Source organism: Gallus gallus, chromosome 4, assembly GCF_016699485.2.
Source record: "Gallus gallus isolate bGalGal1 chromosome 4, bGalGal1.mat.broiler.GRCg7b, whole genome shotgun sequence".
Lineage (NCBI taxonomy): Eukaryota > Metazoa > Chordata > Aves > Galliformes > Phasianidae > Gallus > Gallus gallus.
The window spans coordinates 30,980,747-30,994,896 of NC_052535.1; the positions used below are offsets into that span (position 1 = coordinate 30,980,747).

The 14,150-nt window shown below is 39.2% G+C and overlaps 1 protein-coding gene across 5 annotated transcripts in view; it reads right to left on the reverse strand.

The window, feature by feature from the left end:
• SLC10A7 (solute carrier family 10 member 7) overlaps positions 1–14,150 on the reverse strand; it is a 151,577-nt gene that overhangs the window by 6,137 nt on the left and 131,290 nt on the right. For all 5 annotated transcript variants that reach the window (XM_015276181.4, XM_015276179.4, NM_001031131.2 and 2 more), the window contains one exon: positions 892–1,037. In XM_015276181.4, the coding sequence (XP_015131667.1) occupies positions 892–1,037 (146 nt within the window). The remainder of the gene's footprint in view (positions 1–891; positions 1,038–14,150) is intronic.

Genomic DNA, 14,150 nt, shown 5'->3' on the forward strand with positions numbered 1-14,150 from the left:
GCCTTCTACAGCATGACTCAACCTTCACCTAACATGACTGTCTAAAACTACTTCAGTTGTTACAGCTTCTTGATCCTTATCATCTCAAAACATTAAAGACCGAATTATAATCAGTGGCAAAGAATAGCTGGCTGTGAGGTGGTTATTAATGAACATGACTGAAACCACTGTAATTATTTCATGTATGTCACAGAACGGCTCTTGTATGTGAATAGTTTCAATCAGCACTGAAATAAGTGCAACTTGAATACAAAAACGTCTAGGTTAGTCTATAATCCTGTAGGCTATTCTACGTTTTTGACATGAAATGTGATGCACCAAACTTCTGTAGACTTCTGGCTACTGTAAAGGGTGACCTAAGTAAAAACTATACAAACAAACAAAACAACCTCTCTCCTATCCCCCAGAAAACACAACAAAAAACAATACAAAATCTTTTCATCTTGTTTCAATACAGAGTTCCCAAAGGGCCCCCATTTTAGCTGATTCCTGAAGCTCTCGTGCCAGCAGAGTTCACATCTTTTACATCTTCACAAGAGATCCCATCACATCTCCACAAGAGGGATGCAAAGCAGTGATTACTACCAAAAGACTAAACCATTTTTACTGGGTAAAATTTGAATTCATAATTTGAATGCTTGCTGCAGTGAAATGTACAAGCTGTAGAAGTCTAACTTCTGCATTTGAACTTTTATGAAGATAAGGAGCATAAAGTTCAACCTTTTTAACATGTCACTAATGTGACTATCACCGTCCAAGTAAAGAAACAAAAATCCCTACCATGGGATCCACAAAAGGAACCTGAGGAGTTTAAGATTTGTGTTTAGGTATTTTTTCCTCGTAGCAGACTTTCCATTATAAATAAATAATAATAAAAAAAGCAATTCTTACCTTTTGCCTAGAAACCATCCAAGATTTTATTGTTGGTACCAAAAGACTGCCAAGAAGAATCTGAGCGGGATGATAGATGAGTAAGGGGACGGAAATTAAGGATAAGTGCTCGTAGCCTGCAAATACTATCTTCAGCATTGGAATCCCTGCAAGCAGAAAAACAGGAGATGGACCCTTAAAGAGAGTCAAAGAGAAAAGCAAAGCATTTTAAGCTGCACTGAAATTTGAAAAAAAAAAAGAGAAAACACAAAAGAACCCCAAAACCAAAATGAAGTTTTACATAAAAAATAATAAAAAAAATAACCATGCAAACAAACCTGGAAGAAAATGAACAACAACAACAAAACATATATGGCTGGGTAAGTTCTGTGCCAGAAAGGAAGTAGGGGAATGCCACTGAATATTTTCTCTAATGATGCTGATAGTTGCAAACTCCTGCTTATGTAAAATACATTTGTATCACAGTACGAATGTTCAGTTGCTGAGTATAGGTCTGTACTGTTTATTTACTCCTTCCCCATGCTATGCTGTTTTACATTTTTTGTGATTGTCCTCCATCCAGAGGATCGCCCAGCTCCTGCTTCTTCTCCAGTCACTACCAGAGGAGAGTTTCCTAGCATAGTTCTTGCCAATGAGTACTCAAATTACAGACTTCTCTGTTCAAACTCATTCACACAAAGTGAAGAACTGTGAAGGTAGGAGCTCACGCATTAGAGAACAAAACTCTGCTCTAAGCGTATGTTTCAGAAAAGAGAGCATGAGAAAGAAAAGCCTTAGTGAACTGAGTGAGCAACACAAAGTAGTCATACCTACGACAAATCAGGGAGCAGGTGGAATACAGAAGTTGCTAGCTGCTAGAAGAAGTGAGTTTTAAGAGCTAGACATAGGCCGTTTTCCCAGAGAGCTTGAATTTGTACTAATTCTATTAGACATTTCCATATGTAACCTTCCCACTTAATGAAGTAATATGTAAGATTAAATTTGATTTAGTTTTACGGTAATGAAATTGATTATGCTGACTTTGAACATGTTATTATTGAAAATGATCTGTTGAAATCTTGTGGTTTTGTTACCATGCTCCAGAAGGCATGGGTGCAGGCAATCCTTGCAACCATCTCATCACATTTGACCAGACATCCCGATAGATGCAGACAAGATTTGCTGCTATTCCTTGGGAACCCCCTGAGAAAATACCTTACTTTCTCCCTAGTTAAAAATGTCATTCTAAAAATCTTCCACCAGCATCAACTTTGCAGCAAACAAGATCAGGCAAGAGTCTTCACAGAGCTCACCTAAGAGTATTCTTTCTTAGCAGTGACAATAAGCTGAGCATTGTGGCACATGCCCGTCCATTCCTCCATTAGTAGGTGACTTTGATCAACCACAGTTGCCATATTTACATATATCTCTACCCATCTTGAATAAGTTCTTGTTTTCAAGACCCTTCCAGACTTCCCTTAATAAAAGCAGCCTCCTTCCTACGTGAGGAAACATAGTTCATTGATAGTGAGCCACCAGTGGCCCATTACTGTTCACACACATCTAGGCTTGCTGAAACCTGCACACTGTTTCCAGAGCACAATTTCTTCTAATTATTTTAACTAGTTTCATCACATTAAACTATTAACAATTTCATCCCCACATTAGTAGATGTTTCCTAGGGGGCTATTTCCAGCGAAAGACTAAATCAAATAGAGGCTTGCATGCTTAATTCAATATTAATAGATTATTACCCTTAAAACAGTATTGCGGACCTATCACCAACACAACAGAACTGCTTAGTAGTAACACTAATCTCTAGCGCTTGGGATTAGACAGTATTTGGACAGAAACTAAATGGGCATTTGCACCGTACTACGGAGTGTAATTTGCTTCAAATGCCCATCATAGTGTTTTTGTAAACAGATAATGATTTTACTACCTGTTTCCAAGTCTCAACTACACCCGTGAGGGTCTTTTTCTGTTCTCTGATCACAGAAAAAATAAACTATATTGCTACATTTATGTTCATATGACAGCACCTGGTGTTTTGGTAGTGTAGTTTCATCCACAGATCCCAAAACACTTTAGTAAGCTGAACAGGACTCCTACAGAGAATCAGAGAGCACGAAGATGACTAACCTGGGATTGCACAGAAAATTAACGGTGGAGACATGAACAGAATGGGTCCAAAGTGACTGAGATATTCTTTAAATTACTGTATGTTTTCTGAATGGAAAATAAGAGAAATTCTAGACCAAAATGTAAATTCTCTAGAGGAAAGCTATTTCAGTAAATTAGGAAAAGAAAACTGAAGCAGTCAAATATAGATACAAGATACTGTGGTTAGTGTGACAATGTAATTAGATCGCAGGGTGGAAAGAGATTCTTAATTCACAGCTCATTTAAATACATGTCAAAATAATAGGTTCGTGCAAGCCACTAATGTGCAATTAAAGTTCTTGCTATTTACTAGGAAAAACTAACAGGTGAAAAGAGAAAACAATCAATTTTGCACGTACACACTTGTTTAAAGGAAAGAAAAAGCCCTGCTGCCTTTTTACAAACTTCCTGGCTTTTGCATTTCCAGCATTGCCAGACTCTTCCAACAAAGAGCGCATGCAACTCTCACAGAAAATGTTTCATGACAGAGATCCACAGACTACAGTCACAGATGCTTATATCAGGAACAGTACCACAGAGCTAAACAAAACAGCACGGGATTTTATTTGTTTTTAAATACGTTCTTTAAACCTTTTTTATCCCACTGCATAGTAACCGCAAGCATCAGTACGACAGCTAATGTTTTCCAAATGCATAAATCTGATACAAGTCCCTACTTAGGAAAAATATATTTTACTAGCTATTATCCCTCTCTTAAGAATAGAAGAAATTGGGTGTGGGTGTTTGTTTTTCTAAACGAAGCCATGTGCCCCCCAAAGCAAAAGCAACAACAAAATGAAAAACAAATCTCAGCCAAAGGAAGAAAAGTGACACTGCAATAACTGGGCTGATGCTGTATGCTAAATCCTTGCACAGAATGTATTTTCAAAATGAGGTTATGAGCTAGCATTAAGAGAAGCTATAACAGAAACACTGAAACAGTAGTGACATGAACAGATGCTGCTATAACAAAACTAATAAAGTAAGATGAGCTTAAATCTTTCAGATAGATAGCAAGGAATAAAGGTGCTAAGCAAAATAAAACTTATCATCTTTATTTTGGGTTGTCCACTCTTCTTTTCCTCATCATTTATAGCTTATTGTTCCCAGTGTTAATAGAGTATGATGGCTATGCTTAGTATAACGTAAGTAAAATTTTGCACAGGATCAAATCACTTGTAGTAACCAAGCCACTAGCATAGTTGTAATTCTCTTCAGTCTCCTCAAAGAACACTGCAGCTGCACCCTGTGACCCCCTAACAGTACAGGGGCATTTATTTACAGAATCGAGTGCTAAGTCTGCATTCATTGTGTAAAGAACGATATCTGAAAGGATTTGTTGTTCTGTTTTCACAGAGCCATTAGAATCACACTTATCTGCATTTCAAGGTTGTTGTGCTGACTTGTTTGGATCCAAGCGCAAGGTCTTCCACCTGGGTCATGGCAACCCCTGCTATCAGAATAAACTAGGGGATGTAAGGATAGAGCACTGTCCTGCTGAACAGGATTTGTGGGTACTGGTGGATGGCAAGCTGGACATGAGCCAGCAGTGTGCCCTTGCAGCCCAGAAAGCCAACTGTATCTTGGGCTGCACCAAAAGCAGCATGGTCAGCAGGTCAAGGGGAGGTTATCCTGCCTATCTATGTTGTGCTGGTGAGGTCTCACCTGCAGTACTGCATCCAGATGGGGAGTCCTCATTACAGAAGAGACGTGGACCCGTTTGAGTGTGTCCAGAGGAAGACCGCGAAAATGATCCAAGGGATGGAACAGCCTCCCTGTGAGGACAGACTGAGAGAGCTGGGGCTGGAGAAGAGAAGGCTCAGGAGAGACCTGAGAGAGGCCTGTTAATATCTAAAGAGGGGCTACAAGAAGGAAAGGTACAAACTCTTTAGCAGGGTCTGTTGTGACAGGATAAGGGGAAATTATTTCAAAGCAAATGAGGGGTAGATTTAGACTGGACATAAGAATTTTTCCTTTACAATAAGGGTGATGAAACACTGAAACAGGCTTTCCAGAGAGGTGGTGGAAGCCCTGCCCTTGGAGACATTCAAGGTGAGGCTGGATGGGGCTCTAAGCAACCTGGCCTAGTTGCATGTGTCCCTGTTCATTTCAGGGGAGTTGGACTAGATGGCCTTCAACGGCCTCTTCCAACTCAAAAGAGTCTATGATTCATCCTGACTGACAATGAAGGAAGAACACGGGAATTAACAAAAATACTGTATACAAACTGAGAAGTTTTAAAATTGCTGTGGCAGTCTGGAGGTTCATGTCACAAACATCAAGTCATGTTGCTGCAGTTTATGATGTTTCAGGCTTCAAGCAGCTAGGTTTGGCTCCTCTGCCAAAGATTCTCACTCGCTACGTATGACATGAGGAAAGAGTGGAAATGTGGTACTCAGCTGAGTGGGAAAACAGTACTTCACCTGACTGGGAGCACAAAGAGGAACAGCAGAAGTGAGAATGCACTGAGAGCATTCCATAGACATCCCTTACAAGCAAGATGACAAATATTCTTAGCATTTTATTCTGAATTTGCCTCTTCTCCTTTGTTCAGCTTTGTTCTCCTGTCTCCTACTGTTCACCCATCTTCCTCCTAGCTCTTGGGTTCCAGTACTCAAAGGATTTTTCCTTCTTTCTGTTAATCTTTTTCCTCCCTTCTTCTTACTCCTCCACTTCCATCATGCCTCTAGGCAATTTTTGTTTGCTTCCCAACACCTTCAAGATTGCTCTCACTTGCAGCAGCATAAAATGTCAGTACATCCACTAATATCAGTAAACTGCCAACAGGGCCACAGCAACAAAGAGAAGGAAGTTTGCCTGTGATACGGAGTGCTGCTCATTCTTCTTCCTGTTTGCACCCTCATCCAGCCCACTTCATGCAAGAACTTCACATGAACCTGAAGAACTGCTAACAAAGAGAAGCTGCTGATCTTTCATCTATGACCTTCCACAGCAGCAAGGAGTGAGAAAACTACTCTCATTTTCTGGTATGGGAAAGCCCTGGTTGCTCTCCATTGCTCTAGGGTATTCCACTCTTGTTCTAAGGCTGTGGCTTATCAGCCCTGGCTTACGGCCCCTATTTCTCTAGTAGCCTACACAGCTGAAAGCTGTTTAGCCCTCCTCCAGCTTTGTATCCAACACAACATCCCATGTGCTCCTCTTTCCCACTTTCAAAGTTGGTCACCACCTTCGTAAAAGGTCCATGAAAATGGTTTGCTGTACCTCTCTGCGTTCGGTTAACTGTAAAATAATAATAATGAAAATCCTAAAACATCTGAAAATATTTTTTAGGAGAATTTAAATATAGGACTCTTTTCATCTAGCTATCACAGCAGTAATATAAATGAAGCAAATTAATTTTAATGCTCCAAGGTACTGATTCTGTGTCACTGTCACTGATGGGATCCAGCCAGACTTTATGAGATGGCATTTGACTTTATGGAAGTGAGCACTATGCACGCATTTACAATTTTACAGGGACTTTAAGCTGTCATGCTGAAAAATGTTTATAAAACATTAATCAAAAAATGCCTCTTTAATACAATGCATTGTCTGAAAGATGTTAGGAGGCACATATTGTAAATGGATTCTTTTTCTGACTAAAGTAATTTCTACCAAAAGCCTTTCCCCACTGCTATACAAGTACACAGTGTGGAAAGATAAAGAGCACTTTCTCAGCACATTACTACCTGATTCAAACACTTGGGAAATCACTAATGTACAGCATGCCATATTTCCATGTCACACATGACACATTTGTCTAAAATTACCCAACAGAGTTTGACATTGCAGCATATTCCATAGCAGAGCTTTCAACTGACATCTGCCAAGTAAGAACTTCAAGTAAGAGCTTTCTTCTTCTAACAAGCAAGTAAGAGTTTTCTTTTATCCTATACCCATGATGGAAGTGATAAAACAATAAGTACTGAAAATCAGCTTTTTTTTTCTATTTTAATATGTTTATTTTATGCTCACTGAATGTGTAAGCTCCCCTCAAAGCAGTGTTTCATCATTTGTTGTTTTCTATCACATTGCAACGGGTTCAGAGAACTTAATAGAACATTTTTATTACCACCGAAACATAGGCCATTATCTCTCACACCCAGAGCAGAATTATTGCTAGATGCTCTACTTACATACTTTACTGTATAGATTTTTCCTTTTAAATGTCCTCACAGCAAACAATTTATCCTAAAACTTTATTGCTTACATTACCAAAATGCATTCCAAATCACAAAATGCTCCAGCATTTCGTCTTAGGAAAAGAGATTTGGAACAAAACAAAGAGGTCACTGCTAAGGCTATGGAAGCACAAGGAATCAGAGCATCAAACAACTGTTAGAGACAGTGGAAGTACTTAGAAGAAAATCCTTTATCTTTAGATTTACAATTCTCTTTTCCACTCACCTATTCATTTCAGAATTCTCAATTGCCATAACGTTCAACTGTAATACACAAAATGAAGCAGTTGTATAATGGCAGCTTCTCTGACACTCTCTGTGCTATGACGTCTTTCTGAAGAATCTTTTCAGGGGTTGATATGAAGGGAACATCTCTAGGCCAAGTGATATTCCTTTTTTTAAACTGAGAAAGAGCCTTCAAAGAGAAACATACACTGCATTAAAGCTCTCCTAAAGTGTCAAAGCAGAGATTTTCTGAGCTTAGTCTTGCAAAGACAGTGACAAATGAGCACCTGAAATTTTAGCACAGAGTTTCAGGATAGCATCACGTGCGGCCCAGTGACAGCATCGTGGGGATGGGTGGTGAGATCTGGCAGCAGGATTAGAAAGAGGTTGTTCATGCACATAGCTACCAGAACGTAACCAGCACACAGATACCAGAATGGTAATACACCATTAATCTCTTGTTGGCAAACTTTCTTACGGATCTCCCTTCTTTTTCCCAGGCAAATCACGTTGTAATGGTTAGTTTTGAGGAGACAGAGGTTTAAACGCCATGCCTGTCCTCAGTGAAGGCTAGACAGGAGTAGAAGTTCACTGTCCTTGCTGAGATTCTGCTATCACATACTGATATCACCATAGAAGCAGATGCCTCTGATAAAATAACCAATTAGGGATTATATTTACTTAATCATCTTTTCCACAATATGCGCTGAACTCAAGTTAAATGCTCTTCCCCCAAGACAAGTTTCTTTCAGGTGTGGAAATAGCTGAATGACATCTGAATACTAATATCCATACAAATACTTGCTCACTCTCAAGCATAGCCATTTTAGCTGAAGAAAGAACCAGTGTAATAGAAAATCATATTAAGTTGGAGGGAGAATAGATTAATGGAAGCTGAGCCTAAAACTGGCAGCCAAACTCTCTTCCACAGGTAAAGACTTCCTCAGAGTAGAATCTGGTCATCATTTTCCAGCACAACTCCACCTGCAACTCTAGGATTGCTTTTTCACTCTTAGCCCTCACCAAGAGGTTGTAAACCTTAGAGTCACTGTGTACTCTTCAGAAGGATCAGGACTGAGAGAAATAATACATAACCTTCACTACTCTCTTGTCCAGAAGGAAATAACCACACCAAAGTGAGACTCCAATCCACTATGGTTAGACAGGCCTGCACAATGGTTTGCAGTTCAATTACACTTTTAGTTCAATTACACTTCAATGACCAAACTTAATGCTATCACGGAAAACTACTTGTGGTGGTAGGGATAAGGACACCATCCATCAGCACAACCACAACTGCCAGCAGATAATATGGCAGTATCTGACTAGGAAGAACTTGCAATGGAAGTAGCATTTGAGACTATATTCCTCTTGCCTTTCTACCCACATCTACACGTGCTCGACAGAGAATTGTGCTTAAAACATTACCAGGGGAAAAAAAAAAAAAGAGTTATTTTTATCTGCACATTTTCATATTTCAGCTCAGTGAGAAGTGTAAGGGGAAGCAAAAAAAAAAAAACCAAAAAACCCAAAACAACAGCCAGACTCGTGAAGAGGTAAAAACAAACATCTGTCTAGGAGTTTTTACAAGGCACTGGTGAGAGATTAAAGGAGTCTGGAATGGCTGCAAAGGAAAACTGCAATATGAACAGACCTAGTTCAGTTGAAGGTGTGCACAGACCCTAATCTTCAAACACTTCCACCTTTATCCTCCTCCTCGCGAAAGAACTGCATTACCAGAATATTCAACAGGCCTTCACATTACACTAGATGATTTTTCTCCTCTGGAGGACTTGAATTATTGTGAAGGCTTCTGTACTGAGTCAGAGTGCTGTGATCACACAGTGCAATCCATACAATTGTGTTAGGATGCAAGAATGTCACTGACAGCCGCGCTAGGTTGTAAGGGAGTGGGCCGGTATAACTCTCAGGTAAGGATGGAGAAAAAATACGGAATAAGGTATTTCTTTTGTCATAACTAGAAAAGATTAAAAAAAAGAAGAAAATCTGGCATGCTTTGAATGCTCTTAATTATTATTATTCTTCAGTTAAGTGGATCACTACACTCATCATACATCAGCAATTTAAGTTAAATGTAAGTACAGTTACTAGGGAACGGCACATCTTGACTCCATCAAACTTTTAAGTAAATAAACATGAAGGATGGAAGAGAAAGAAAGCACAGTTTGTCTATTTCTGGGGTTTCAACATGTGTTCAGATTGGAAGCGATGTTTAATGAACAACATAGGCAATCTTACCAGCTGCTAACAATGAAACATTTAACACCAACAACAGAAGACTAGATCCTCAGGCTCCAGAACATCTCCACCCACCTGACAACATGGTAGTAATCATTAGTTAGCAGGGAACATGAGAAGGAATTGAACCATCACAAGTCATACTTTAGATACGTCTTATCCTTAATTTGGGACCACAGTGCAGGCACTTCAACGGTGTAAGCTGATCCTAGCTCTTCAGTGCTTTTCATTACTTCAATTTTAATTCACTCTTCATATATACATATACATACAGAAGACACAGGGTAAAATCTTCCTTGTAATTCACCAGAAATATCTAAGGTTCAAAGTTTAAATAAACACAGTTTAAGCAGTTCCTTCCTCTACAATTCTCATAATCAATAGCTTTTGAAGCTTAGCATGTTAGACCCACTAACAAAACAATTTCTGGACAGAGTTTGACAGCTGAGGCTAACATCTCTCTGAGCACTGAAGCTTTGATTATGTGGGTTTTGTTTACATATTAAAAAAAAAAACTATTATAGTCACTGCTACAATTCCATGAAGACCTATACAATATTCCTGATTAATTGCTCTCAGTTCACCCCTTCAAGTGAGTGGTGTTTTATAGCCACTGCTATTATTTTTGTAAACGTAAGAAGGATTACACTCCGAATTATCTTCTAACTAGATTTTTTTTTGAAGTCTTTTTCACCAGTAGCCTTGATGCAAAGAAAAACGCGATGCCACACATTCATTATAAACTATAAAAGAAAGCAATTCTTTCAATAAAGAGAAAAATAATTTTTTAGGAATACTGGCATGATTTTTCCCTTCAATTTTCTCTTTACTTGATTCCTGTACCCAAAAAGAGATGCTGTGACATGAGACCAGACAAGCTTCGATGCTCCAGTCATTGCAGAAGATTTTTGGAGAAAACAGCACAGTACCTAGAAATACTGAGGGATGCTATTTCCCATCCTAAAATTGCAGCAGTTAGGGTTGTGTGCCTGCAGTGGTCACAGCAGTTTTCAGAGGACGATCCCTCTTCTAGATTCCCAAGACTCCACCATAATAGGACTGCAAAATTTCTAAGTTTTGCTGCTGTTGTTGTGATTACTTTTTTCTACATCTTCGCACCCAGTTGTTCCAAAGTGTCTGGAGTCAACAGCTCAGACTGGCTGCCAGGTGCACAGAGAGTGGCAAATGTAGATGCAAGTCTCTCAGGGAGACTCAACATCATCTTCAATACTCGGCAGTTTTAGTATGGGTGACACTTGTAGCCTCTGCCAGCTTGAGGTAAAAAAAAAATTCTTGAGTCATGTCCAAACGTGGATCTTCCCAAGGGTAACCTGTCAGCTGTCTGCTGAGTATAATGTAGTTTTTAAAAGTAGATAAATTAACTTTAACTGTTTTTTGGTGGGGAGGGAGGGTTGAGAGGGCTCTAGTGTCATTATCATTTTACAGATGGGTATGTGCGTTTATTTTTTTTTTAAATTATTATAAAGAGGTATGAGCTTGCTGTCATTAAAAACCTGCAATCTGGTTTTTAGTGTCTGATCCAATTATGTGTACATCTGGGAAGACACACAACCAAATAAATAATTGGAGAGGTGCAACTCTGAAATGACAATTGTTATTCATCGATCTTTTTCTGTAAGTCGAGATTGAGAGATGTAAACTTCAAGTGAATGAGATCTCCTGGGTGAGATTCTGCAGTTCAAACACAGTAAACAACTGTTGTCCTCTGATGCACATTTTAGTACTGCTGGAGGCAAACTTTCTAAATATTAATAAAAACCCTACTACTGGCAGAGTATACACAGATGAAAAGGAAGCCTGGGAGCCAGTGCAGAATTTCTAGCTGCATTCAAAGTCTAATCAAAGAAACATACATTTCAGGTCAGAACAGATAGGAGATTCCCTAATTTTCTCCAGTATTTCCCCTTCTGAAATCACAGAGATAAAAATTGAGTAAACTGCAATATATCAAACGTGCTATATCGCAAGTCTGGTGAAAAAAAAAAAAAGCAACAGAGAATCAGTTACTCTGTGTCCAAAAGCTACTAGAAGTCATCGGACTAAACCGTTTCTGACATTAACGTTGGCCTGTTAGGCATTTTCTTCCTGAAAGTACAGCTTTGGGATACCCTGGTATGAAGGAGATAAGCAGTGTGTACTTGCCCAGCCACGCATACAAGCAGCAAGGGAACATAAAAGAGATGCTCTGATGCAGACTATCCATGCAACCGCAGGCTGCTCAGAACTGTCAGTTTGACTTCTCAAGGAGAGACTCTTCAAGTGACTGGTGGGCTTTGTATTAGAGAAATGCTTGCACATGCAAAATGACATTCCACCTTGGGTGGATTAGGCAATGTGTGCTGGTAGAAAACATTTACACTGTTCTGATAACATAAATCTCAGAGATGAGAACAACAACTTTTCAGTTTGGCCTAAAGAGCCGCAGTATCAAAAACTGTGGAAGGTTCTAGCAACCACCAAATTCCCTGAGATCTCAGGAGTAGGTTGGGGATCAACAGGGCCCCGCTCCTAACTCTCTGGCAGAAGCGAGGGGTACGTATTGGCGCAGACATGGCCTCCGCAAGGTACTCACTCCTTCCACCATATTTCCCTCACAGCTTTCCCTTCATCTCTAGGGGTCAGCATCCCACCAATTACAGGCAGAGCAGCAGGCAGACCATTTCCATTTCCATCACTCTATCAGATACCTGGATAAAAATTCTGGAACAGGTAAGCAAATATGCCCTCACAACACAGAGAAGTATGATAGGATACCAGCAGAAATGCCTCTTGTTCAACACTCAAATGAAAATATTAGAAGTCAAAAACACAGTATCACAAGTCTTATTCTTGAAAACTTTCTAAGAGCACTTAATCAGGAATATTCTATAGATCTTTCTGGAATTGTTCATATATTTAAAGCTAGTCACAGTTAGTACCCTGCACGAATAGAGGACAGTTCTCTGCCAGGAGCAGAGAAAAGCCACTCCATTTCACGAATATCACAGAGTTTGGTTTGAATATTCACGTAAGGCAGTGCATCTGACTTTATCATCTCCCTTTTCTATTACAGAATGCCTGTAACCTCTGTTGAATTTCACGCTGTTATTAATTGGCTGGTGCTGCTTATAGACAATTTAACTGCCTGTGAATCAACTTGTGCATTACACAGTGCTATTAAGAGCTGTTCAAGGATAGATTATCAATGCTGCGCTCATGGAGAAATAAGCTGTGTATTTCAAAAACAAATTGGATTGAAATTAAAACACTACAAAGGAAAGTCACGACTTTGCCTTTTATTTCCAAAATTAATTCTATTTTTTCCTGGAAGTATTATGTACTCTAGAAACTTTGACTGCATTACTTTAAGAATTCCACGATGAAAGAACTGGTACATTGCAAAATACGGATGAGGGAAAAAATGCTCTATGCATCACAACCAATACCCTAATTTCATTATAAGGGCTACTTACAAAAACAAAACAAGACCGATCTGTTGTTCATTACACATACCATACTGACATTTACATTTGTGGTTGCCTGAAAACGTAGCAGTATTACATTTTCTGTTCATAAAATAACTCTACAGAGTAATGGAAAGTATTAAATAAGAATATTTATTGACAATTCTGATTCTTAATTTTGGAGTTGAAACTTCCGTCTAGCACTTAATTACGCAAAAAACAACATTCTGTACTCAGTTGCAACTTTTGTGCAAGTCCAAGCAACAACTGCACTATTTTTTAGATGAGCCTCACTGATAGCTTTTCACTTCCTTGAGGCCTCTTCTCTTCTTACTGAATGAACTCCAGGGAATGGCATTATGTCGGGCTCTCCAGATGGATTATGTGAAGCCATAGCTCAATGTCATTTTCAATAGCAAGGCTCATAATTAAAGGTCAAATAGTCACTTCATCTGCAATCAATCAATAGAAGAAGTACTAATACTAAGTACTAATCAATCAATGGCAAATGCACTAATAAAAGCCATGCATCAAATGTCTGCGTATGTGTGCGCTCACATGTACTGTGCATATATGTGAGTAGGGAGGAGAGAAAGAGAACAAAGTGCGGGTGAACGTGCCAGAGGGCATTGTGAGTACTCTGTTTATCTTCGCTACTTTTAAGTTTATATCTTGTTTCACTCCTTAAATGAAATCTTTTTTCTCTGCACATGATGCACTATATTAAAAAAAAAACAACAAAAAACAGCTGCCAAAGCACCCACCTCTATTCAGAAATACCAGCTCGTGCTTCTAACTAAGAAACACAAAGGCACCTAGCCTGTGTAATTTGTCCTTACACAGACATGCCCTGCACTCTGATCCTTGAGACAAAAAGTGTGTCAACTGTTCTGTCTACAAAATAAAACCCAGCATATGGGAACAGCACTCATCTCCGTGCAAAGCGAGCACTTATTCATGGATTCAACAGTGGAAGTGGCAGTTGGCC